The sequence below is a fragment of the Haliotis asinina genome, chromosome 3, assembly GCF_037392515.1.
Source record: "Haliotis asinina isolate JCU_RB_2024 chromosome 3, JCU_Hal_asi_v2, whole genome shotgun sequence".
Lineage (NCBI taxonomy): Eukaryota > Metazoa > Mollusca > Gastropoda > Lepetellida > Haliotidae > Haliotis > Haliotis asinina.
The window spans coordinates 79,594,711-79,619,728 of record NC_090282.1 but is presented as its reverse complement, the minus strand read 5'-3'; the positions used below and the strand labels follow the sequence as shown (position 1 = coordinate 79,619,728).

At 40.1% G+C, this 25,018-nt stretch overlaps 2 protein-coding genes across 3 annotated transcripts; both read left to right on the top strand.

Annotated features, from left to right (window-relative positions):
- Nucleotides 1-14,795: 14,795 nt before the first annotated feature.
- On the top strand, nt 14,796-19,589 carry LOC137277124 (NPC intracellular cholesterol transporter 1-like). Of its 2 annotated transcripts, none has more exons than XM_067808792.1 (7): nt 14,796-14,919; nt 15,680-15,732; nt 16,303-16,432; nt 16,889-17,118; nt 17,422-17,522; nt 17,663-17,814; nt 19,172-19,589. In XM_067808792.1, exons 1-7 carry the CDS (start codon nt 14,848-14,850, stop codon nt 19,205-19,207), a joined length of 774 nt encoding a protein of 257 aa, XP_067664893.1. In that variant the 5' UTR covers nt 14,796-14,847; the 3' UTR covers nt 19,208-19,589. The 2 variants fall into 2 exon arrangements, with proteins under 2 accessions (XP_067664893.1, XP_067664894.1); XM_067808793.1 differs by having other exon boundaries at nt 14,860-14,919; nt 15,684-15,732; nt 19,172-19,587.
- Nucleotides 19,590-22,005: 2,416 nt separating this feature from the next.
- On the top strand, nt 22,006-25,018 carry LOC137277123 (uncharacterized). Its single transcript, XM_067808791.1, has 2 exons — nt 22,006-22,380; nt 24,582-25,018. Exons 1-2 carry the CDS (start codon nt 22,126-22,128, stop codon nt 24,705-24,707), a joined length of 381 nt encoding a protein of 126 aa, XP_067664892.1. The 5' UTR covers nt 22,006-22,125; the 3' UTR covers nt 24,708-25,018.

Genomic DNA, 25,018 nt, shown 5'->3' with positions numbered 1-25,018 from the left:
TATACATGTACTAGTAATGTACATGATGCCAGAGTGGTGATTTTAAGGATGTGTATACAATTATAACATAGCAAATGAAAAGAGAATTAAAATATACAGAAGCTGGCATGGTGCTGTTACAATGGATTAGGCAATAGAAGCCAATGTATTTGATTGGTGTACAATAGTGGGGCGGTGGATAGTTAATCTAACAATATATAAAAGCTAGAATAAGATAAAGAGGGTAGGATGATGCTGCAACAGTATTTACAGTAGATAACATGATAAATGTGATATAGAGACAATGATTTTAACTGACAGGTAACAATAAGAAAACAGTACTAGTACTAGTAAGTAAAGACACCAAAAAATCAGACTGTTCCACTTTTTCTTGTGGGGAGGTAGGGTCTAGCAGTATCTTTCACTTTCTCATTCTGCAGTTGTGGCCAACAGACCATGACTTGTGTTGTTTTTAGCTGTAGGCAGAATGAGATGACACTTTCCATTGTATGTAATTCAGCTGGGGTAAGTACAATGAGATTATATAACTGCAGCTTGGGTTTGACTTGGTTAAGCAGGGTAACAAAAAACAGGTTGGCCATGTCGGTTATCTTTATCTGTCTACTTGAGAGTGCCATGTAGGCATAGTTTATGACAATTATTGGATGTATGTCTTCATATTCTAAGGAAGGCGTTGGAACAGGAACACTTTGAATTGTTGTGTGATTAACAAAGTAAGACTTTTGACCACACTCTGTGATATTTGTTTTGCCAGTATTTAAGCTACTATTAAAATTGCTTTGTGATCTCTCCACTCGTAACAAATTGATGACTCGTCTGGGATTTGAAAGGAAAACCAAGTTTTGTGGATATTCAACTTCTTTATTGCAATTTACAGGTCACATGCAACCAAAAAATCAAACATAATTAAAACACAATTATCACTTATTCATGACACATAATATACATTGCTGCTTTAAAAAAAACCAAATAAACAAAATTATAAGCGTACAATCGCGATTCAAAAGTGCAATATTTTGTACTTGGGCTTACTTCCCCCGAAACGAAGCCCTCGGGAGACCGAACCCAGTCATAGCGGGTGGATATGCACTCAAGTGTAACGACGGCTTCCGATTGGCTGTTTCATTTGCTGATATGCTGAGGGTTCATTGTGTGTACAGAAAGATGATCTGTTTGATGGGCATTTTAGAAGTATAGCCAGTCACAAGAAAGTAAGAACCGTCGCAGATAACAACTTCTTTTTGTGTACTTGATGCGTCGTTTCAGTATGGATTCATATACTGTTGTCAAACAAAATCATATACACGAAAAGAAGTCGTTATCCATGAAGAATGTATATAAAGATGTTGGGTTTGGAAAATACATGTTCCCTGCGTTCGATCCAATAAAAAACGTGTCAGTAGAAATGGTAAACTACTGCATGGCTGGAATCTGTCATTCGTCAAGTACAAAGCAGGACTTGAAACTGACAAGAGTTTGCACCAGTTTCCGTCAGATCCAGTCATCCGAAAAAAATGAATGTAGTTTGTTTGCAACCCACAGACATAAAAACCTGTCATGTGTATCACACGTGCCTAATTACATAATGTGGCAGACACGGGACTCGGGTGCACGAGTCATAAATCAGCTTATTTTCTTTATGTCGTATAGTCTGATAGGTGTTAAGTTCAATTTGCACGTGGTCAATGATTGAAGCTGTGTATTGCATGTTGTCTTTAGCAGACAGGCAGATAGACATATAGGTGTGAATAAACCAGACACTGAGCTTTCTCTGTGACAGAGACTGCTTACCACAATCAACAAGCTGTTTTGCGTAACGAGTAGATTATTTACTTGTTTGTGTACACAACCAAGATTAGACTACTGCTCACGACCTTAGACCCTGGGCATGCATACTGTTCCAAGCTCCGCGAAACTATTCACTGCGCATGCGTTATGGACGCAGCGCAGCACAGCTGTTGAAACCAGTTTTCCCCCCAGCGCTGGGGGGAATTTAGTGAAACGTTTGAACTCCGATTTCGCGGGCTTTTTTTTCATCGCGTTTTTTTCAACTTTATAGGTTGAATTGGCATTTTTTATGATTTGTTTCGGTAAGTGCACACCGAAAGGTACCAGAATCTGCAAAGTTGTGTTTTACGTTGCATGTGACCTTTAAATACAAACCTGTATGACTCGACGGCATGGTCAAACATACAGTATAGATCTGCGATATGGGGAGAGTGCGACTTATCATTTATTCGGAAACCATCTTCAGTCCGCCAGTGGGAGACTATGTCAAAGCTTCACAAAAGTTCCCTTCACGGCCACAGACTGTCAAGAAAAGTGTTTACATTGGCAAATAGTCATGATTTCAAAACATGGAATTTTAAACTCCTGTAAAACATAAAGCCCCTGGCTTGCCTGATACATAGCACAAAGATTAACATGTTATCAAACATGATTGTGGTACAGTCGTGTCGAAACTGACCTAATTCCTAATCCCTTTGTCTTACTCAGTCATTAAGCCAAAAAGGAGATAGTGAATATATTCTTCAGACAAAGATTTTTGTGAACATGTTTTTCGTTTTATGTGAGATAACTAGGACCTGACTTCAGCACTGACATCAACTAAACCACTAACTTCTTTCCAGTTTCCAATCGGCTTAAAAACAGACATATCGATGTGGGTTTTAATCATAAGTATCACTAGGGTTTCAACATACCTTATTGACCGAGGATAAGACGAACTTCGAGGGCAAAGAAAGCAGTCTGTAGAAATGAGTCTGTTTATGAATGGATTGTACTTTCATCAAACTTATTTTTCTGGTGGTAAGAAAAGGCTTTCGTATCGCTTCAAAAGAGCAATCAAAAACGGATAACTGGTTGCTGAATGTGAAATCTTAAGATTGAGCGTGTTTAAATATGGACTGCATGACGCACAATGGCGAAAAACTGCGTTCAACCTTTAAACCTAGTAGTGTTGACAAACACTGGCGTCCCTTGTGTTGACCATGGTAACTTCTCACCAGATCTACAAATGTCTTCAAACTTATATATTTCAGTCTTGTTAACTATATACTCAGTGAACTCGTACTCAGTCGGATCAAGGGTTAAGCTGTAATGACGCTATGCCTGGTTGGGTGTACTACTCGGACAAAACAACGTGATGGTGACTTGGTACATTTGCTGGACCAGCAATCTATATCCACCAAAGAGTGATGAATGAGTGAGTTCAGTTTTACGCCGCACTCAGCAGTATCCCAGCTATCCAATGATCAACAACACGAGCATCGATGTGCACGACAAGCATAGTTGCTTTTTATGGCAAACATGGGTTGCTGAAGGCCTATTCTGCCCCGGGACCTTCACGGGTCCAAAGAGTGATGACGTTAGGTACATGTATTAGAATAGTTGCAGATACTTCTTGGGGACACAGTGGCCAAGTTGTGACAGTTTGTCATTGATTCATGAATTTGCAGATTCATACATTCAGATCGTTCTTAATGGTTAGTATTACAAGGGGGTTAAGCGCAGTAGTTGGAACAGTGAAACAAATGCACGGTGAGCGTTAACTTATACCAACACTACATGCTCTGTTTCATCTGCTGTGTTATAGCCCCTTGTAATACACCAAATAAAGCGATTTCAAACTATGATCGTTACTTAAACAACTTTATTCCTAAGTTGAATAAGATTCTGAAACTTAATTTTTTAATTGGTAAGGTAGAATTATGAAGATTCGCGATTTTAATTTAACTTTACTCGATTTACCTGTATTGCTTAAATTGAAATGAATCATTTTACGTTTACACCGAAAAGCTTGTGGATATTACCTAAGCAGCAAACGGCAATTATAAAATACATTTGACAGCTTAGTTGTTCGCAAGAAAACCTATTTATTATAAGCATAGTGTAAAATCTGAAGAAAACCACCCATTTTATATTTTGAATATCAATAAAGTCCTGTTCAAAATAATCACTGGTATAATTGTATCAGCTGTTGCAACCTGAATGCAAATGAAAGTTACTAAGCAAACCTCTGGTGCATATGGGAACTCTTTTACGTCTCGTCCCTCTGCAGTATCGATGGTGAAATGATGACTCATCTTTCGTGCATCCATCCAGGACGGAAGAGCAAAATTACATTGGCCTGTTTTGACAAATGAACGCGTCATATTATCTGCACGATTCGTGCATACGAGTCCGCAAGATTCTTCAGTTCCATACAATTGTGTGGTGAGTGAGTGATAATGGTTTTAGTTGCTTTTAGCAATATTCCAGTGAAATCACGGCATGCAATTTGTACAAGCAATGTGTATTATGACTGTGAGGTTTTTGGGTTTTTAAAATTTGAACCACTGTTTTCAACCAGTAACAACGAGCTTTAGCTTTCGTAAACATATGCTATAATGTATTCAGAAGCTTAAGCTTTGGAACATTTCTCTTCCTGATATAAACTTAGGTTAACTTCGTATTATCTCGAATTGTCACGCCCTGACGATTCACTTTCCTTAAATTGTTTTAGCAATATGGGACTGATTGTAGCTGTCTTTTAACACGGGACACAGGTATATCGAAGGGCCATAGAACCCCAGTTCACACTAGAACATGATCACTGTAGGAATGCTCAATTTAAGCATCGTGTCATGATTATATTGTTTATCCTTCAGTGATTGTGTTGATCGTGTTCTTAGCCCTGCCCAATTATTCAAATTTGAAACGTGTTCGTGTTGTAATTGTGTTGTTCGTGCTTCATCTTCTGGACACGATTCCACCACGAACACAACACGATCAAGAAATTTCCCGTGTAATAATCGTACTGCTATCGTGCTCCTGTTAAGTTTAATATGAGATCTGAAAACGATGACTACTCGATCAAAATAGGAAGTCGAAACGAAGATGCACGATGACTACACGATCGGAGTGAGATCAAAACACGATAGAATGATTGCGCTTGCACGAATCACCCCAGTTCCCGTCCAAACGTTTCACCTGCCCTCACTCGGCATTGCAGCAGCAGACATCCACTTTCCTTTGTGAAATCCAAGTGTAGAGAACTATGTGTGACAACGACAAGGACAGATCTCGCAGACTCGTTGCGCGGGGAGTCTAATGGTGTTCTTGTGACTCTGAAGGAGTATTGCAGGTCCAAGTCACAGTTCCTCGTAGAGAGGCAGCGAAGAGTAAAAGGAATCTTCAAACATGGGTTGAGTGTTTTTGAAGAGAAGACTAGAGGGGCCATTCTTGGAAGAAGGCATTGTCCACCCTCAGGAAGTTCTCATAGCTGACCCGGTCTTTATTGTTCAGCCCCGCTAGCAAATCTCATCCTGCCCATACACATGTCTTTGTAACAACCACAACCTTTACACTTATTTTTCGTCTCTTCTTTAATGACCCTTCCCCCAACATCCTCCTCTTTTTCCTCATCTTCTTCTCCACATATATCATTTCCGAATCCATGTCAAATAGTTCCATCTGCAGCTTTCCTCTGCCAACCTTCTCGTAATTGTCATCTTCGAAACGTTATGTACACAGATGCCCTCTCTCTCATTTCCACGGCATTATCTACCCATCGTTTTGGAGGGAAGGCTTCTGATTGGTCTCAATTTTCAGTAACAACGTGCATAATTCATATACGTTTCATGATGACATGGTGAACGCATCATGCCATGTTTCTGTTCTTTGTGTTCTGACCGTGGTTATGTTGTGTTCATTTCGTACAAGAACTGTATAAGCTTTGTGCACTAGCTGTACAGGAATCGTGTTGATCGTGCATATTGTAACAATTCGAGTACGATTCAAGTACGATTCATTCGTGTTGCCATCGTAGCAATATCGTACTCTAGTGTTAATTAGGCTTTAATCGTACATCGTACTCTAGTGCTAATTCAACCGGTCTATTCTAAGTGCAATATCCCATCTAACTCGCACATGGACAGCTCATAGAGCTGTGTTACGACACAAGCAGAGAAAACTGCTTGACATCGTGTCAAGAAATATATAAGGTGCACTTGGTTCATGAACTGAAGAATAATACATTGTATAATCCAAATGTAATCTTACATCTCAATAACATTACGTCAAATATGTTAGAGGCAAACTTCCACAAGTCCACGTCAAGTTAAAAGAGCACATTCAAGGATGTAAGGTTTGTTTTTCAATGTGATAGCTAAAGAACGTGAGCATAAAAACCAAACGTACATATTCCCAGCGTGTGCGCCGTGATATTGCTTGGAACATTGCTTAAAGGGGCGTAAAACTATCCTCACTCACTCACTCACTCCAAAGCACATTTTAGTAAGCAAATATTGCACATTTACACAACCTGCCACTTGCAAAGGGAAGAGTGCTTGAGCCACTCATACACAGTGTGGGAAAACTGATCATTCAATAATGATTCGATAGTGCTCGTTAACTTGTGTCCAAACAATGGTAACGTTTAGGTTGTGTTTACATCTTGACGCTTTAACCGTGTGTGCGTTGCGTCTCAAAAGTTAAAGTGGTCCTATTTGATTGGCGTATCTGTATTTCGACATTGAGTTCCTAATATGTTATTTGTGTTTTAACTTTAAAATTTCTATTTCTGCAGGGGTGATACTATCTCCAACGCAGACCGCATCATCTACACGGTGTTGTTGTCGGGCACAGCCTACGCTACGGTATTTTTGCCTTTTTCCCACGTCATCGTATTCCAGTTGCATAGATTCATGTTGAGGCTGTTGGTCGCTGGATTGACTGGGTCAGATTACATTATTTACAGACCGTCGCCATAGAGCTGGGATATAGCTGAGAGCAACCAACCAAACCAAATCCAAACATTAACGTTATGTAAAACACTATTCCAGTAGTTCAAGCCTTTGGTGTTTGATATCATACTTTGAGATACAACTGAACGTGTTCTTTTCATCACGATTTCCAGGACCGTCAGTTGTTATGACATTCTTGGCCTGCGTAAAGGTTTAGATATTTATATTCTAAACTGTCAGATCGACTCTGGTACTCTCTGGCAGATAGTTCTTATGAATATGAACAGTTTTTGTTTTAAGTTTTTAATAGATATATTCGTCTTCTATTACAATCGCCTTTGGCCATGGAAAGTTGATTTAATAATACTTTTTTGTGCTATTAAAATTGCCGAAGGTTCTGGTGCGAAAACAGAACTGTTATCTGTTAGTGTTGACATTAGTATTCCATTTTCTTACTATAGCGGGTGTGAGCCCTATCCTTTGATTGCTCATGTGCAGCTCTTCTTGAATTATGTTAAAACGATTATTTCTAGTTCAGCTACATCCTTCTCAGGAACTTGGCACGTATCTGTATTCTAGGTATGCTTGTTTAATTTAGCGACCAATAACGATGTGACAAAATGGCATCTCAAAAAAGTACTAGTGTATAGCATTGTAACGAAAACCATCGCCCATAGCGCAAGCAGTCTGTTCAATTTATTGCAGTTCGTGTTAAAACTCACATGGTGGATTGACCATAATGGCTGATAAATGACAATCATACTGGCAAGCTGTTTTTTTCTCTGCATAGACATCTTCGCTATCAATGATCGGCCTCTCCCTACCTGACATTCAGTGTTTGCTTGGCATCGACCTGAAGGTAGCTGGCTCCCTCTTGTTTGCCTATGGCCTAGGCATGTGCTGCAGCAGCCTCACAGGACACTTCATCAGAAACAATGTAGATACCACTTTGTGTCTGGTGGCCACGTTGGTGTTGAACTCCTTGGCTGTTGCTGCGATACCAGTATCTCCGTTTGTGTGGCTCACCTTCATCTTGGTCTTCACTGCTGGATGGTGTACGGGTATATTGTCATTAGGTTAGTTGATGAATCATTGGGAATTCTTGTCTTCCTTCAGTGGTCTAAGCATTCGGCTGTATGTGCATTATTAGACAACAACATACCATACACATTCAGTGTGTTTCTTCAACCCCAACACCATCTCTTCTCCACTTTAAATTCGAATGTCCAAATATCACAGAAATAATCCTCTGCATGTCTCTTTTTCAGTGCGAATATTACAGTGCTACATCATATGGACAAACAACTTCTTTGGAGTATTCGGCATTGCGTTAGGAACGTCGATCAGTATGGTTGCAACCCCTCTGATGGCCAAACATTTTCTAGAACACCGTCAGTTGGTTGCTGTAGATGTCCTGTTAAGAAACGTGACAAGATCAATTGAACAGCAAAGGTGTGACGGATTAAACACCACCATACGGTACCCCTTCATAATAACATCGGGATTCGGCCTTCTTCTGGCTATAGGCTTCATATGTAGCTACAATACGTTCTTGCAGAAAGGTGACGCGATGGAAGTAACACCAACAACGAATAGGAAACCAATATATAGAAGCCTCAACCTGACGTTTATAGCATTCACCATGGGTACAGCCTTCATGAGCTCGGCCAGTCTGGTATCATTTCTGGAGCTCTTTGTAAGCTATGGAATTCGTTGCCAACTGCATCTGAGTGTCGGCGAAATGTCTCTTCTGGCTTCGGCCTTCTCTGCGGGAGTTTTCATTACCAGATTAGTCAGTATTTTTTTATCAGATAGAATCAGAATTGAGATCTTAGTACTGTCCTATGTTCTTCTCGTTAATATAGCATCTATTCTCTTCATTCTTTTCAAAGACACAAGTGTCAGCATGCTGTGGACAAACTGTGTAATGTATGCTCTTGGGTCAGGATCGATGTTCCCTGGACTTCTGGCGTGGGTACAAAAATATTCATCTCGTTCACCCCAATTCGTGAATGTTGTCATGTTTTTCGATTATTTGGGTTCGTTAGTATTCCCAACGTTATCGGCTTTGCTTATTGGATTGTTTGGACCCGATGCATTTATCTACACAACAACAGGTGTCGCTTTTTTCCAACTTCCGCTTTTTATAGGTTTGTGGTGCGTTAGTACTGAGGTGAAAAATGAAGCCAATCTAGACAACACTGACCCGTTGATAAGTGATCACTAATGAAAATAGAAACTTCTCCACCTTTAGCGGATTGATCCATAGTTTCCTGCTAGAAACATGTATCATGTATCCATGGGAGAGGACATCATTTCCAGCTGTATAAAACAGAAAGAGACATGCTTTTAGCAGAACTACACACAGCATCAGTACAAGATTCATCATTAAAAGGTTTTGTCAAGTTCCAAATTGAAACACGGTGTCCACAATGTTCATAACAACTGACCATCACCTCCAGCAAATTCCTATCTCATGTTATGAGGTATTTACAATCATTGGTACAATCATATCACGAGAAAATAGAAAAAAATGGAGAAACAAATATTCACGTTTGTGTCTCTAATTACTGTACATGTGCAGTCGGTACTTGTGTACCTGACTGCATTGTTTTTTAAAGATTGTATTATACGTACCAATACTTAAGAATACAGCAAAACAGCCCGGGGTACACACTTTTATTAGTTTATGTAAACCATACGTATAATGTTTTCTGTCAAACTACATTGTAGTACTGTTTTTCTGCATTATTGAAAAACTCTCTGTTTCCTAATACTGATAACTGAATTTTGAAATAGGTGTTACATCATGCAGTAAGGTACTCAGAATGGCAGGCCACTTAAGAATAAACCTCATTACATCAAGAGTTGTCTACTTTTTTGACACAGCAAATTTGACAGCAGAAAAGAAAAGAAATGGTTTTGAACACTTTCTTGCCAATGTTCTACTGTGTCCAGGGTTAAGGCTGCAGAAGAAGTGACTTGCCCGATAGATATCCCACCTGGTAAGCTGTTTTTTATTTTTTTACTGTATATTTTGTTACGTTTTTTATGCTGTACAAGAGCAGCATGCGTTGGTGGGATTGCCTGTTTTGAGCGTTACTGCAAGCATCCGAACATCTGCAGCTACTGTTCATAGCATACATAATCTTTGTATGGCTATGTTTTGAGCCTGTCACTGAGCAACGTGAAGTGTGATGCCAGTATAGGTATCTTTATGTTTGCAAGAGACAAGTGACGACATTTATGAAATACTCTGACAGTACCAGACTGCAAGTTTTGAACCGTCAAAAATTAAAGTGATAACAGTTGGCTTCTCTGATACTGTTGTAACAAATACTTCTATATGTGCCACAGTTTGCACCAGTGCGATATCATATATGTTGCGACAGAAATTGTGCCTGACTCATCTAAATTTACCTCCGTGACTGACATAATGTACACACTGAAAGGTGTTATCTGACTCTTCACAGTTTCCATTTCTCTCATATTTACGCCTTTTACGGCTCCTATTTTAATCAATCAGCGTTCCAATAATAAGGAAAAGACACATACTGTTACACGCCTTTGTTCTCTCCTTTGTGAACATCTCAAACTGCCTTTTACCTCTGGGTCCAATTTTCACGATGGTCCCAAGCAAAAAACTGGTGAGTTCACTACAGGTACCAGAAGTGATTTTAAAGACGGCCGTACTTATCTGGCGTTGTGAAAATACACTATCGCAAGCTATTGGCTTGCATGCTGCAGTAATGCCCTGTCGCAAAATTGGTGCTAACTCGAACACCATCAACATGGCTATTAGTGCACTGAGAGGACGCTTGCGTCTACGAGGAACTACGTGGCCACCAGGGAAGTAAAATGTCGTCCAAGTCCTGAGTAACACCAATGACCAATGATAAGGTCCAAATTCGTCTTAAAAGACATCGGAATAAGAAACCTTACTAAAGAACTGCAATGGTGACTAGGTCTCTCGGTCATAACCACCAGAAGGAGGCTGAGACATCTGAAGGGACGTCGTCCGATCGGACTTCCCTTCCCCACAGATAGGAATGTGGTGTAGTGCAACCTTCAAGAACTGCAGTTTGAGGAAACGGTCTAGGATTCAGTGGTATCGTGAAGGTCGCTTTCTTGTCACTATACAGACGCCTCATCATCAAGTGATGATCTATGCAGCTGAGCCCATCAGTATGGTATAGTTGATTCTCTTTGCAGTGCCTTGGAAACAAAAAGGTCAACGTTTTTGACAGGAATTGCTAAATATGGCCATAAGTACCATATCGTCAGATACTCGTGGATGACAACGACATGCCATTTCGTGCTGTCATCATCCCTTTTAGAAGACACTTCCAATAAAACAGTGGCACGGTATAAACATCACTCTTTCGGTCGATGTTAGACGACTAGTTCTAGCTGGGCTTTATCCTGTTCACCGCTTTTAGCAATATTCTAGTAGCATCACGACGGAAGACATATATACGGGGAATCAAGGTAAATCATTCATTGTGAAATTATTGTAATGATTGGTTTGTAATGATTGGCTTTAGTGACTGTGGAAGAGGAAACAGTGACAATAGTACCGTAACGGCATATTTCTTTATCGCACTTGCTCACACAGACAAAAACCAAAGCACTCGAGTGCCCCATATGTGAAATTATTTCATGAATGTTCTTGCAAATGATATTCAACTTCTGTGCTTTTAATCATTAAATACACATTTTCAATGGAAAGTTGATCTCATCCGTTTCACTATGGATTATGTGTTTGGACTAATGAAGAAATGAATAAACCAATAAGGACATAGAAATATTGAGGATATGAAAGAATTGGTCGAATATTGGGATATGCTGTCACAGGACTTTCTGAAACCACTGAATCGTGTTTTGCAGGGCAATGAGGTCTCAGAAAGTCCCGAAAAGACAGAGACATATTCATTAAAAGTTACAGATATTTGCGACAACAAGTTTCGCAATATTGTTTCTCAAACCTTTCTGGAAATATATTCAAAATAGCTAAGAATTGGTTCTAATATATTTATTCTGTTATGTTATTGTGAACTGAAAACAAAATAGTTCATGATCTATTTTACGTTAAGCAATGTCTGCATTTCTGGATTTGACACGAAAACAATATTTCATTCTTTCAATAAACGTATTTATGGCCGAATTCAACGTCATGTGTTTTGGTGAAGAGAGGCGTATTGTGCACATCCATATTTCTCTAAACCTGTGGACTGTCCGGAACTGCGTTATGTTTCCATAACCTTTGCTGACAGTTAAACCACTTTGGTAAGTCACATTGTCACTGTGACAATAACACAATCACAGTAGGAAAGTGAGCTATGAGTTAAAAAGTGAAAGTGTGAGGATTGAAGGGTATTTCAACTACATCAGGCCTGTCAGCTGGATAAGAGAAGAACGACACACAATCCCAAAGACATGGTGGACTTGACACCGACAATGTGAGACCAAATCTGGAGTGAGTGAGTTAGGTTTATTGCGTCATTGGAATTATTTCTGTTATCTCATGATGAATCAGATGGAACTAATATCAGTCCAAAAGCATGTGTCAGACATTTTCCACTTTTGGGAGATTCCATGACCTCGGGGAAGGTACCGACAAAGCTGGAATCACGAGCCGGAATTTGAACACACGAAGCGTGGTTTGTACCTTTTCTGGGACACCCGACTGAGAGCGGTGCCTCAGACGATGGGGAGAAAATAATTCTGCGCGTTTCAAGAGAATAAGAGCATTTCGATACAAATAATTGTGTAGCGTATATTTTATTTAGGTACATCAAATTCGGTTTGACAGAAAATTCAGGTTCACCTTGTCAACTGTTTACACGAATGACAATATCAAGGTAATCACGTTATAAGGATAATTTTATAACTGCAACTGATACATCAGAATTCTGCATACTATAGTACATGAGTAAATAGTGTGTTACGCGTCACTTGTCAAAGTTGATTAACGTTGTATTTTATGTTGGTGGTTTTGCTGCTTAATGAAACAGCTGCACAAATGCATTCTAATCGAAACGAATTACCTGGCAATAGAGGAAGTGAGTTGGCAATAACATTCAGAGTACATAATATAAATACTGAGACGCAAAAGAAATGTCACTCTGAATAGACCATATGGTGTTCCAGAATATTGGTCCTGGTACAGGAAATGGTGTAACATCTGCCCGCTACATTGATCAAGGGTTGAGACATTTGGGTCGTCATGGAAACCACCTCTCACAACAGGACAGCGCGTGCCAATACTGCCAGAGCTTTTCTCCGTCACCACGGCATGCAAATTTGTCAATGGCCTGCCCTCAGTCCAGACTTCAACCCGATAGAATTCTTGTGGGACGAGATTCAGAGGAGGCTCAATGGTGTGCGACCAAGGCCGACAACTGCAGCTGAACTCTGCCAGGCGTATCACCGAGCCCCGGCCTTCATCGGCCGTCTCATCCACTCCATGTACAGACGATGCAATGCTGTTGTCAGCGCTCAAGGAGGCCATACACATTATTTACTTTCAGATCACCTGTCGTCATTTTGACATGTAATTGTCTGAAATCCGTCTTTAAGTATTGATTATCAGACATGTCAGCTTTGAAATCTTTTGAATTATTACGGCATTTACATGTGTTTGAATTAAACTGATTACCAGTTTCAAAAATGGAGGAACATTGTTGTTTGCGGTTCAGTGTATTTTGCAGTATCAAACTATGCGCTCTGTTCATATGATAACAACAAGCATATCAGGTATTTGTCAAAGAATATCAGTGCCAACAGAAGTACGACTCTTCCATGGTACCTTAATACCTACAACAACGCGATCAAAACGGGGGCTATTACGTGATGACAAATACACTTACCAGGTGAAATATTCAGGGTTTGATATACTTTCATATTATTTTAATCAAACAGAAACAATAATAATAGGAAATTCGAATGAAATCTCCCAAATGTAAACTTAATGACGTTCACTTATTTGTTCGGGCACACATAAAAGACCTCACTTCCTACTTGAAAATACAATGAAAAATGAAACAAGACATATTTATGCTTATATTGTCATTGTATGAATACCATCAGCACTTATAATGGTATTTATCAAACAATATCAGCATAAACGTCAAAACTCAGTTGTACCGCTTGATACATAACCACAAATAAACATTGGATGAGCACAAAAAGAGCGCAGTGGCGAAAAAAAACATTTGGACTGTCAGTAAGCACAAATACTGGAAATGACGGTTGCCAATAGAGTGAAATTTGAATACTTGTCCATTGAGCATTTAACGCTACAAACTCATAACTCAACTGTCACTCAGTTTCACGATGCCGGAACACTGAATAACCCTGCGAGGAGCTAGCCAGTGCAAATTTATGCACTTGAGGTTGGTTATTCGAAATTCATGTTTGCTGACTAAAGTATTTGGAATCGCGTGCGTATGTTTTACATTGACATTTATTGAAAACATTGATCCATGAAGTAGTCACAGCAGAGAGATATTTCTACATAGGAAATGTCTGCCAGCTTTCTTAAACTCAGAAGAATTCTCAGTCTTCATACATGAGTGCATAATAAATTTATTTGTGTGGGATGTATGAATACAAACAGATTCGACCTTTTCACACAGCTAATCTCGGACTTAGCATAAAGCTCTAATGCTTCTTTATTATTATGAACTGCCTCTGTGTCCCTCCTCGAGTTGATGTCATGTATACGTTGGTGACCTATGTCTGTGGAGTCTGCAAATCGATCCCAATATTAGGAGAGCCAACGTACCTTTCAGTACTTATTTATCATTGTGAAATACTCACGGAGAACAAACAAGTTCACAAGACCTATGTGATCTATACTGAAATTATCTACACTAATGGGAATACACTTGAATATACACCCCAGTATAAACTAGGTACAGCAATGCACTGCAACACACAGCCGTAACCCCAGCAGTCACCCTTAACATTTTGGCTAATTTTACAGTCGTAAAGGTTAGACATTAGTCAGTGATGATGATGTTCCTCTTCAGATATTGCGGAAATGTGAATCACGATTTGCACTTAAATATTGGCATAGTTAAAGCCCGACCATCAAGTTGTGACGCCAGTTTTTGTAAGGATGTCTCGTCAACAGCAGGCTATACGTGCAGCATGCCTCTGGCTGATTTGTGTGTTTGCATACAGGGCTCAGGTAGGTTTGATCGAATGGCCTGATTGCAGATTGTGTGATGGAAATGGAATCTTCCGATGCAGATTTGAGGTCGACAGAAACGGATTCGGCTGAAACAACAAGAACTTGACGTCATCCTATTGATTCAGAGTTTAGCCTATTTCAGCAATGCGAGTATGTGGAAAGAACAAGTATATATGGATGACAACTTCTTTAGTTCTTTAATTGTCGGTACAGTTTCTTGTATCGTTTGCAAGTTTCACACTGGAACAAGAACCTGTATCGAAACGTCGTGCTCTAGAATTAAAGACGTTGTCATCCTCATGTACTTGTTCTATCTGACTTCAAAGCAGTAATGTATGCGTGTCCCTAGTCATTGTTTAACTTGGTCCTCATGTACTGTGAGTGTGTAGTGTTAAGAGCTGTCGCAACCACACGTTTGGTCATAGGATTAGGAATGTTAAATTCACAAAGCTACTGTCGAACATATATTCAAAACACAATAATCCCAGATCCATCATAGCTCATTGTGCTTCCTCACTAACCTCAGCAGAAAGTAGTAGAGTTTTATCGTAGTTAAGAAGGACAGAGATTTTGATCAACTCTGAAACCTCAGTTCCACGGAGTCTGATACGTTATTATTCTATAGGACGTGTAAGGGGTTGTGTGTCCTTCGACTTTCCAGTGAAAGCAGCGGGGACCCACCTGCTATCCTCAATCTGATGGTCTACGCATTTTACACAACTGGCTTCATAAACTTAGCATCCGGTTTCTTTTTCAGGCAGTGTGTACAACTCAAGATGGAAGACTGTCCGAGGGCATCTCAGTTAACGTGTGAGTGACTTAGACAAAGTGTCGGTTTATAGTTATACCAGTGTTGGGTTTGCAGAAATGTGGCTCTTGTACGATTATTTGTCTTATGCAGGGGAACCGAAACCCCGACGTTTTAACCTGTAGGGACCCGTGAAGGTCCCGGGGTAGAATAGGCCTTCAGCAACCCATGCTTGCCATAAAAGGCGACTCAGCTTGTCGTAAGAGGCGACTAACGGGATCGGGTGGTCAGGCTAGCTGACTTGGTTGACGCATGTCATCGGTTCCCAATTGCGCAGATCGATGCTCTTGTTGTTGATCACTGGATTGTCTGGTCCAGACTCGATTATTTACAGACCGCCGCCATATAGCTGGAATATTGCTGAGTGCGGCGTAAAACTAAACTCACTCACTCACTCACTCATTTAACCTGTAGGCTTCATCTCATTCAGCGCGCGCTCGCGTGTGCGTGCGTTCGTTCGTTCGTGATCGCACGTGTGTGTACGAGTATGAAACCTATACAATATGCTATTATGCATTACCTATTCTTAAAGGCTTCTAACATTTGCTTTCGTTCACATCTTCTGATCCCAGTCCTCACTACGTCGGAATGCATCTCCTGATACGGAGGAAGGGAGACCACCCAGATATCGGTCACCTGTCGTTTCCTTCAACCACTGTTACCCTGTTCAAACCGATATTTCAGAAGGCGTTTCTTCACAAGGTAACTGTTCTCGTTTCACAGATATATAAGATAGATATTTCTTAAGTCCTACACTCATTCAAGGCAAACAATTAGGACGAATAAGGCTTGGCAGGTAATCGTGTGTCTCTCACAGTGACATTGCCAAAAAAAGTATAAACCTCACTCACCCAGATAGCTATGTTGGTGGTAATATTTGTTAAATACGGTCACACAAATTTGCCTAGTCGTTTTAAGCGCGCTGTAACCTAGTATATGCAATAAACCCAAGAATCATGAATTGTCCCAGATCAATTTTTATAATATTTCCGGGTTTCTCAGCAACGTTCTAAACGCACAAGATACGGACGTGTCCTCTCATATTAAGCTGACACACTGTAATATAACTGAGACAATTCCAAAGCTGATTTCAAACATGCTCACTTTAATAGTGTTATCCTGAATCATTACTCCTCATTTAACATGTTCGCTTGGCAGGTTCTCGACCTACACAATGAAATAAAGCATATGAGGGTGTGGTCAGGTTCCCGTTATGTCACCCTCATGGACATGTGTTACCGTCAGACTAATGTCTCCAAGAAGTGTGTCACGCCTTCATTACTGGAGTACTACCAAGCAGTGCATAAAAACATCGACAAACAGAAGATGGACTATTATAACTTCTTCATCGAGGCTGACTATCTCGACCACTTTCTTAGCTGCGCAAGGTTGGAACAAATTTGTTTTGATATTTTCAAACGCATGTAGCCAGAATGTATAAGGTAAAATGAACAGATATAATATAGAACGTCAAAACAAATTAGAAAACCCAAATACCCAAAACAAATTCCGGTAGATGTAAAGGAATAATTATCTGTGGAAATACATGTCCAATTTAACATATTCAGTAATGTTTAGGCTTGGAAACCAGAGGTGAGCGTGCATGTATTTTCCTGTCATAGTCCTGTACAATGTTTATAATACACAGAAGTTGCACTTACAATTACAGTATGTCATTGCTTTCTCTGTAGAAACCCAGCTGCTGCAAACGATGGCACCCGACTGAATATGTCTTGTATTTCAACATACAACCAGCCAGTGCCAGCACCAACCGTTCTTTGTGGGTACACAGGTCAGTTACATTCCTTTATTTGCAGAGTATTTTAAGTGTTACAACTGATGCTTCAACACCACACAGTATATAACAGACATTTGTGTGAAGAGAAGCAAACATTCATTTCTGTGTTAATGTGATGTGTTTAATGTCAACAGGCGATCAGTTCGACCGATCCACTCATCTCATTCTCACCTACATTTTCCGTGATCCAAAGCTGTCGAAGACGTCACGGAAGTGGACAAAGGGGTTGAGGACAATGCTGAAGAGTGCTATTACCCAAGACATGGACATACACGTGTATGAATCGGTAGGGCGTACATTCTCTTCTTGTCCATGTTAATATCGCCGCTCTTTTTTCTCTGGGCCTCGGCCCGGATATCTGTGTGTTAATGATGTCCTTTCAGGCTTTGTATGTCGACTTTAACAGATGGTTTATATATTGACTGATGGTATTTGTTTCGTCTCATAGCATACAAATGTGGCACATGGATACATAATACTGTATTTAAGTAACAAACGGGGTTTTAAAGATGATTTCATGTGTGTACGCTGGGGAGATTGAAATTGAGAGTGACACAGCTACATACTTAAAACATTACAAGTGAAACAAGTAAAATGCCAAATATCACATCAATACTACAAATATAAACAATAGATACAATGGTATGACAAACAATACCTACCTACCGTGTTCTTACAAACATGACATACTTAACAAAGTCGTATTGGTTAAGAAGTGAATAAGGGTGGAATATCCTTAAACATTATTGCAGATCTTGGCTATTTAAATATCACTGCTAGTCGCAAAAGTATAATACAACTTTTTGTGGGTTATTTAAATATGCGTGCACATCCACGCCTCTTTGCATAATATCCGGTGACATACATACAGACATATCAATGTGTTTTTCCATGTAGATATCCACAGTAATACATGAAGGTATCCACAACCTATCTCAGTGTAATGTGTATATGGATTCGCAGGTAAGACAAACACATGGAAATATACATTCGCTGATTAGAGAGGAAAGGATGATATTATACACATTCCGGGTAAGACAGACACACGAGGATATACATGCACAGATGTTACTGATGCACCGAGATAAAGACATTTTGAAGAGTCAGATTTGTTATGCAGTCGACAAGGAACAGAGACACCGAAGACAGAGACATCAGTATACGCATTCACCGGTAGGTCGAAAATATGGAAACATATATTCACAGGAAGGACAGAGACATCAAGATATATATTCACAGGTAGGTGGGGCCTGTGAAGACATACATTTACGCATAGGGACAGAGACATTCACAAGTAGATTGGACATATATAGACACACATTCACAGCTAGGGACAGAGACATTACGATGAACATTCACAAATAGATCGGACATATGTAGACATACATTCACATCTATTGATAGAGGAAAGGAACATAAAGGCAGAAAATACGTTAATATTCTGCGGTATGTATCTTATGTTTTGTCACTTGCAAAATATCTATGATGTTATTTTCTGTACAGACACATCCGAAATTATGTTACCTGCATATACCAACTCTTCTGTTTCAACAAAACGTTGCATGTTTTAGTAAAGTACCTGTACTGATACAGTTCTTTGTGTATCCTTGAAAATAATTGTATCACTTTCATATTTTTCTCAGGGGTCCGGCTACACGAGAGGTCCACTGAAGCTATGAAATCTTCATTATAAGGCCAATCACCTTTAAGCAAGTGAACAATTACGTTTCATCCCTCTTGTCTCATCCTTGTCTTATGTTCATTATAAAGGTTAAATTGAGACATCGTACTTTTGTACCTTTTTAAAAGGGTCTCATGCATGTATTTACACGGTGGTATAGTGAGTCACGGTATAGTGTTGTAGCTTTACTTGCTGGCAATCTACAGTCAAAGGTGTCAGATTCATTGTTGTTTGGTTATCTATTTTCATGTTTTCCCCAAGTTTTTAAAGTGAAATGAAGTGATATGTTACTTGTGATGAGACAGCCCCTTGAACACAAAGCGTTTTGAAATGTTCAAGTCACAATATAAGTAAATAAAATGCCAATGCGAATGAAAAGTCATGATGGAAATGTTTACGATGTTTATGCAAACAGATAATTATGTTACTCACCGTTCCAAAGAATGGTATTCAGCTTTAAGCTACGAACCAACTGAAAAATGTGCCTGCAGCTGGTACTACTGGAAACAGGACATGTAATTTTTTCGCTACAGTTAGTCTATCAGACTTAAGCTTTTGTCAAACTAGCATAGAGTGTATATGTTTATGTCCAGACGGTTTTTAAACCAGACAAGAGCCCACAGTCGCCATTCAAGTCAACTCGACATATGCATTTGGCAAATGTCAAGAGTCATGACAGTAGAAATGGTTAATGGTTCAAAACTATTAACATACCGTTAGAAGGATAGTGAATGGATGTTTGTGAAAGCCCGAACAATTATCACTTTTGTAAAGTGGGTGTAAAGTACTGGTCGAAAGAGTAGCTTTACAACAGTAGACCAGATTTTTATACCAGATCCTGCTAATTACTATAACTGTTCGTGCATGATAGAGGTCCAGAGTGTGAAAGGGAGAAGACACTCAACCGCACGATGTATAGCAACTTGTTGAAATCTTGGTACGAACAAAAACGCTGTTTCTTTATCTGAGGTCGCTACTGTACTATTCTGCAAAACAGTATACATTTCCTGGGACTACAAACAGCGCCGCTGTTAATACTTCAACACTATCTTTTGAAGAGTTGCGTACCCTGAACATGTTAGGATTCGATCACAATTTCGTTACTCGTCCTCATTCTCATATTTGTTTGTCAGTACCTCAAGTTGTTGCAAAATAATGTACAAAAAATTTATATATGTATATGTATGCATATATTTTAAGTTGTTCACTGGTCGCGAGGGGGCCATGGGCTCATGTACTCTCGAGGTACATAAACAAACCTCGCGGGTACATGAGCCCATGGCCCCCTCTTGACCAGTGAACAACGTATTTATCTTATGGAACACCTGAATTTTAATTTTAAACTGTTTGAAACACTTCTGTTGAATGCGAGGCGAATCACCATTTTGCAGACGACACAGGGTAAACAGATTTAGACTTATCTCCCTTCCATCGATTTTCAGTGGCAAAACATCGGTAATTTCCGTGCTTGATGCATGATTCAATGTTATGTGTCACTTCTGTGTACCAAGCAGAACTTGCACGAAAATAATGTAAAAGCACATATAAACCCAACTTATACACTCACTCAACCACTCACTATTTGTGTCATAGCTATTCCCTCTCGGCCAGAGCCATATACTAGACCCGATGAGCACACCTGAGTTTTTACAGCAGGTGTATAAATCTCTTGAAACAACGTGTCACATTCCAACAAGCGTTCAGTGTTTATTCATATCAACAACAGATTACTTGTGTACTGAAACGTGTAACGGATCAGGGCACCAAACGGTAAAGCGTAACACGGACTTAAGTGACATGCATGGATAGCATAATACCAGTGTATGTGTTACATAAGTCCGGCATATGAGCTCGTATAAACCAAGGGCACGAACTGTTGGGAATGTTGACACAGTGGCAATCTGAAACATATTACTGGCGACAGGCAACTACATGTGATCTGGAGGCAAGCAGCTACAGTAACTTTTGTAGTATTACTTTGAAATTCTTACCGAAATGTGTATGTGTTCCTTTAACACGGTTGTACATATCAACACGTGTTTCTGAACAGCTGACAATTGGATAATTATACACTCTGTCATAACGGTGAGTTGGTGATATAACATCAAATATTTGCCGATGAAAAGTATCAAGTGGTCGTTTGGGGCGATGAGGGAGTCCATGGTTAAAGCATCTGCCCGTCACGCTTAATTCCCTTGTTCGATTCCCCACGTAAATACAACGTGTACATATGTTCTGGTGTCTGGCGGTAATATAGCAGTAATATTGCTAAAAGCGGCGAAAAACTAAACTCAGTTACTACCTCTAAATGTTTGTATTCCACAAACGTCAGTATGTTCCCAGGTGTTTCTATTCAGTACTGTTACTGTGTTCTCTAATCCATATGTGCACTATATGTCAGTGTGTTTCTTATGTATTTGTCCCTGAAGATCCGGCTTAGTGTTTATCTTCGGGTCCGGCATCTTACCTATGCTTGTCGTAAGAGGCGACTTACGGGATCGGTTGGACAGGATCGCTGTCTTGGTTGACATATGCCATCGTATCCCAACGTTAAAGGTCCCATGTGTCGTGTTTGAAACCTGAAGTAACTATTCATAGCTATGCCCCATAAAGGCTTTTTGTTATGTTTTATCAGCCACTTGCCATTAGCAGTCGGACCACGGTGTAGTACACTCAGGCTAATCTTATCGTCACTGACTTAGTTGAGATTTCTCGTCAACGACTGTTGTTGGCAAGTAACTAAGCAGGGTAGGATTAATAGGATTATGATAATCCGCGTTAATGTTTAATGGCCTCTACGTTAACAGGTTATGGTATTTGTTGTGGTATACACTACTATGTGGTATGTGTTTGTAACTTTGTGAGTATTGACGGAACAACTTTCAGGATATTACCAATTGATTTCCTGCCGTCAGTATGAATATCCAAACAAGCAAAGGAATGGGTTTGAAGACGAGTAATGGCATGGGAATTGAAACTACTAAAGGACCTGCCCTCAAGGAAGGGAAAGACCTTTACAGGTCAGACGATTATGCGCAGATGAGGAAATACCTAGGTACCAAACCGCACTACGAAGGTAAATATAACCCAATCCCAAAATCGAAGGTCATCACGGTGAAGCCAGCCACAATGAACCCTGAACAGACACCAACAGCATCGCCATCACCAAAGGTAGGTTGATTTGAAACATATTCATACAGTAGAAACCCTTAGCTTGTGACCCGTTTATCCAGACAAGATGTTAAGAGGTTTAATAGAATCCTGATGAGGACTTTACATTAAATAGATACTGTCTGAATCGTTCTGAACGATGAAAAAAGGGAGGTTAGAGTATGGTTTAACCTGGCTTCACCATACATAAATATACCTGTCTGTTCTGGAACAGAAGGTCCGGTTTTTAAGGTACAGTGTGAAAAGGCATAGGCGTGACATCCATGCACATGCGCTTGGAGATGTAGCTGAGATTAACTGACGTTCATCTTTCTATTCATCTTTAGGTATAAGCCGGCAGAATCGTTTACATCATATGTAAGGTTTGCATTGTGTCTGCACTGGCTCACAGTGCACCGACAGTGTGGTGTTTGTCATTTAGGTTTCACGGCACACATATTGAGTGCATTTACAACACATAGTAACATAGCATTAATAGCATTCTAACATCTCACTGTGCCTTCAAATCAGCACTTTGTTCACGGAGAATATGGAACCTTCATTCTCCATAGCCATTGCCACGTTGGTTAGTGGTGCGTTGTCAGATGCCGTCGTGAACCTCATTCCACTTACATTTAGGAGAAAAACATCATGTGTTGGCCAATGTCCGGGTGTTATTGAGTATTTGAAGCACCCGGTCGGTTCCAAATGCATTCCCGTGCTTCAAATACTGAATAACACCCGGAAATTGGCCAACACATGATGTTTATCGACATTGTAAACACAAAAATAAACCAAAGGGTTTTACTGTCTGCACTCGTTTACCTCGAGTACGGGCACAGCAGTACAGCAGCTGGCCGTTTCAGCTAGTTCCCTTGGTAGCATCTGGAGTTGCTCATTTGTGACGTCATTCTGACTTTACGTCACAATATGATTTGAAAGACGTCACCACTATTGATGACCCAACAAAACAATTGTTTGCGAGGTTTCTACGTGTCAATACGCAGTGAATAGTCTTGCAGTTTCCCGGAATCTAATACCATTTGATAATGTTTTTCAACCAATCAGTTGACAGAACACGGTGACTTTTGGTTTACAATTACTATTTACCGTAGCACAGAAGTTTGCATTATCACACTGTTGGTAGAAATGTTTTTGACTAATCGAATGTATTCATGTAGCCTATTTTTACATGTAAAATAACTTGGATAGAATTGGATAAGACTGCATAATTGTTTGTGCGTGATTATCAAACATGTGAATGTAGGTCACCTTATGCATTTTCACGTTTAAAGCACATTGTTGCCATGGTCTGAAGTGACGTTACGCCAAGCTAACAGTGTCAACTGTCGTGATATTCCACAAATGCATTGGTTGTGTCTGTCGTTGGGTTCTTGGCAGTCTGTGAGTATAATTCGTACTTTGCCTGGTGCTGGTCGAAATTGGTGTGTTGGGTAGAGGTACGGGAAATCAACTATTTTGCCGTCTTCTACGAACTCGCGAAAGAGCAGTAAATAGAATTCGAGAAATTGTCGAGGAATCTGGTATCGGTCGTAGAAGGTGCAGCCCGATCGCTCCAGGATTTTTTTCTCTCGGTCGGAAAGGAAAAGATATGAATTATTTAGCAGGTTTTCAAAGTCAGAAGTTGTCTTTGTGCCCCGGATTCTCATATATCTGGCTTGCGATATGTGATATGTACTCATTGGTTCTCGAAGGGATAAATGACCTGATCGGATCTCGGTATAAGCCTCACGTGATAATTTGGTTCCTGGCATTTTGGTTATGTTATATACCTAAAATATCTCTAATTGAGGTGCACTTTGCTGGGTGATAAAAATACGTCTCAGAGTTATGTAAATTTATATGTGGGTGGTTTTTGCAGATGAAAAGTAGTCGAATAATTAGTCTTAGAAGTGGTGCACTTCTGGTTTTCCCTGCAAATTTGCAGGTGATATTGCTCCGCGGTCCCGTACCGCTATTCCTCCTACTGCTAGTGACTCTGCCCGTCTTAGGTTTCAGGCGTCCCAATACACACGTTCCTAGGTTGAAATTCCTCATTCACCCAGATTATCTTTCTTGGTTTGTCTGCCTCATAGTCATGTTCAGTGGTAAACCAGACGTACCAGACGAGTGCAACTTTCTCGAATACTTGTGGTGTCGTTGAACACTCTTACGTTGCCTATAGTGTTCAGTTACCATTATGTGATTGCCTCTCATTTCAGCCAAAAGTACGGAAGCCCAAGACTCCACACGCATCGGCTGTTGGGACGGTGAAAAGGATGCTCTTCCTGTTTGAACACAATGCTCATTCGGACTCCCCACCGTTGGGTTGGGACGCATTTTCTTGACATCTCATAATCCTGTTTACAATTTGTACCCTACGCGAGAGGAGAGGAAATACATGTTTCTCGTTCAAGAAACAGTAGCTACCCGTTGAATCTGACTGTACAACTGTGACCTTGTCCTTCGCTTAACATCTGTTGACTTGACTCTGGATTAATGCGATTGTATGGTTTTCATTCTGTATGCTGTTCGGTACAACGTGTGGCTTTGTACGATGGCGATCAATGTTGTACAGACAAGAGAGCCTTTGCTCTCCTAAAAACTTCTCAAATTCCGAATTAACTGATGTAGCATACTCACACGCACGCACGCACGC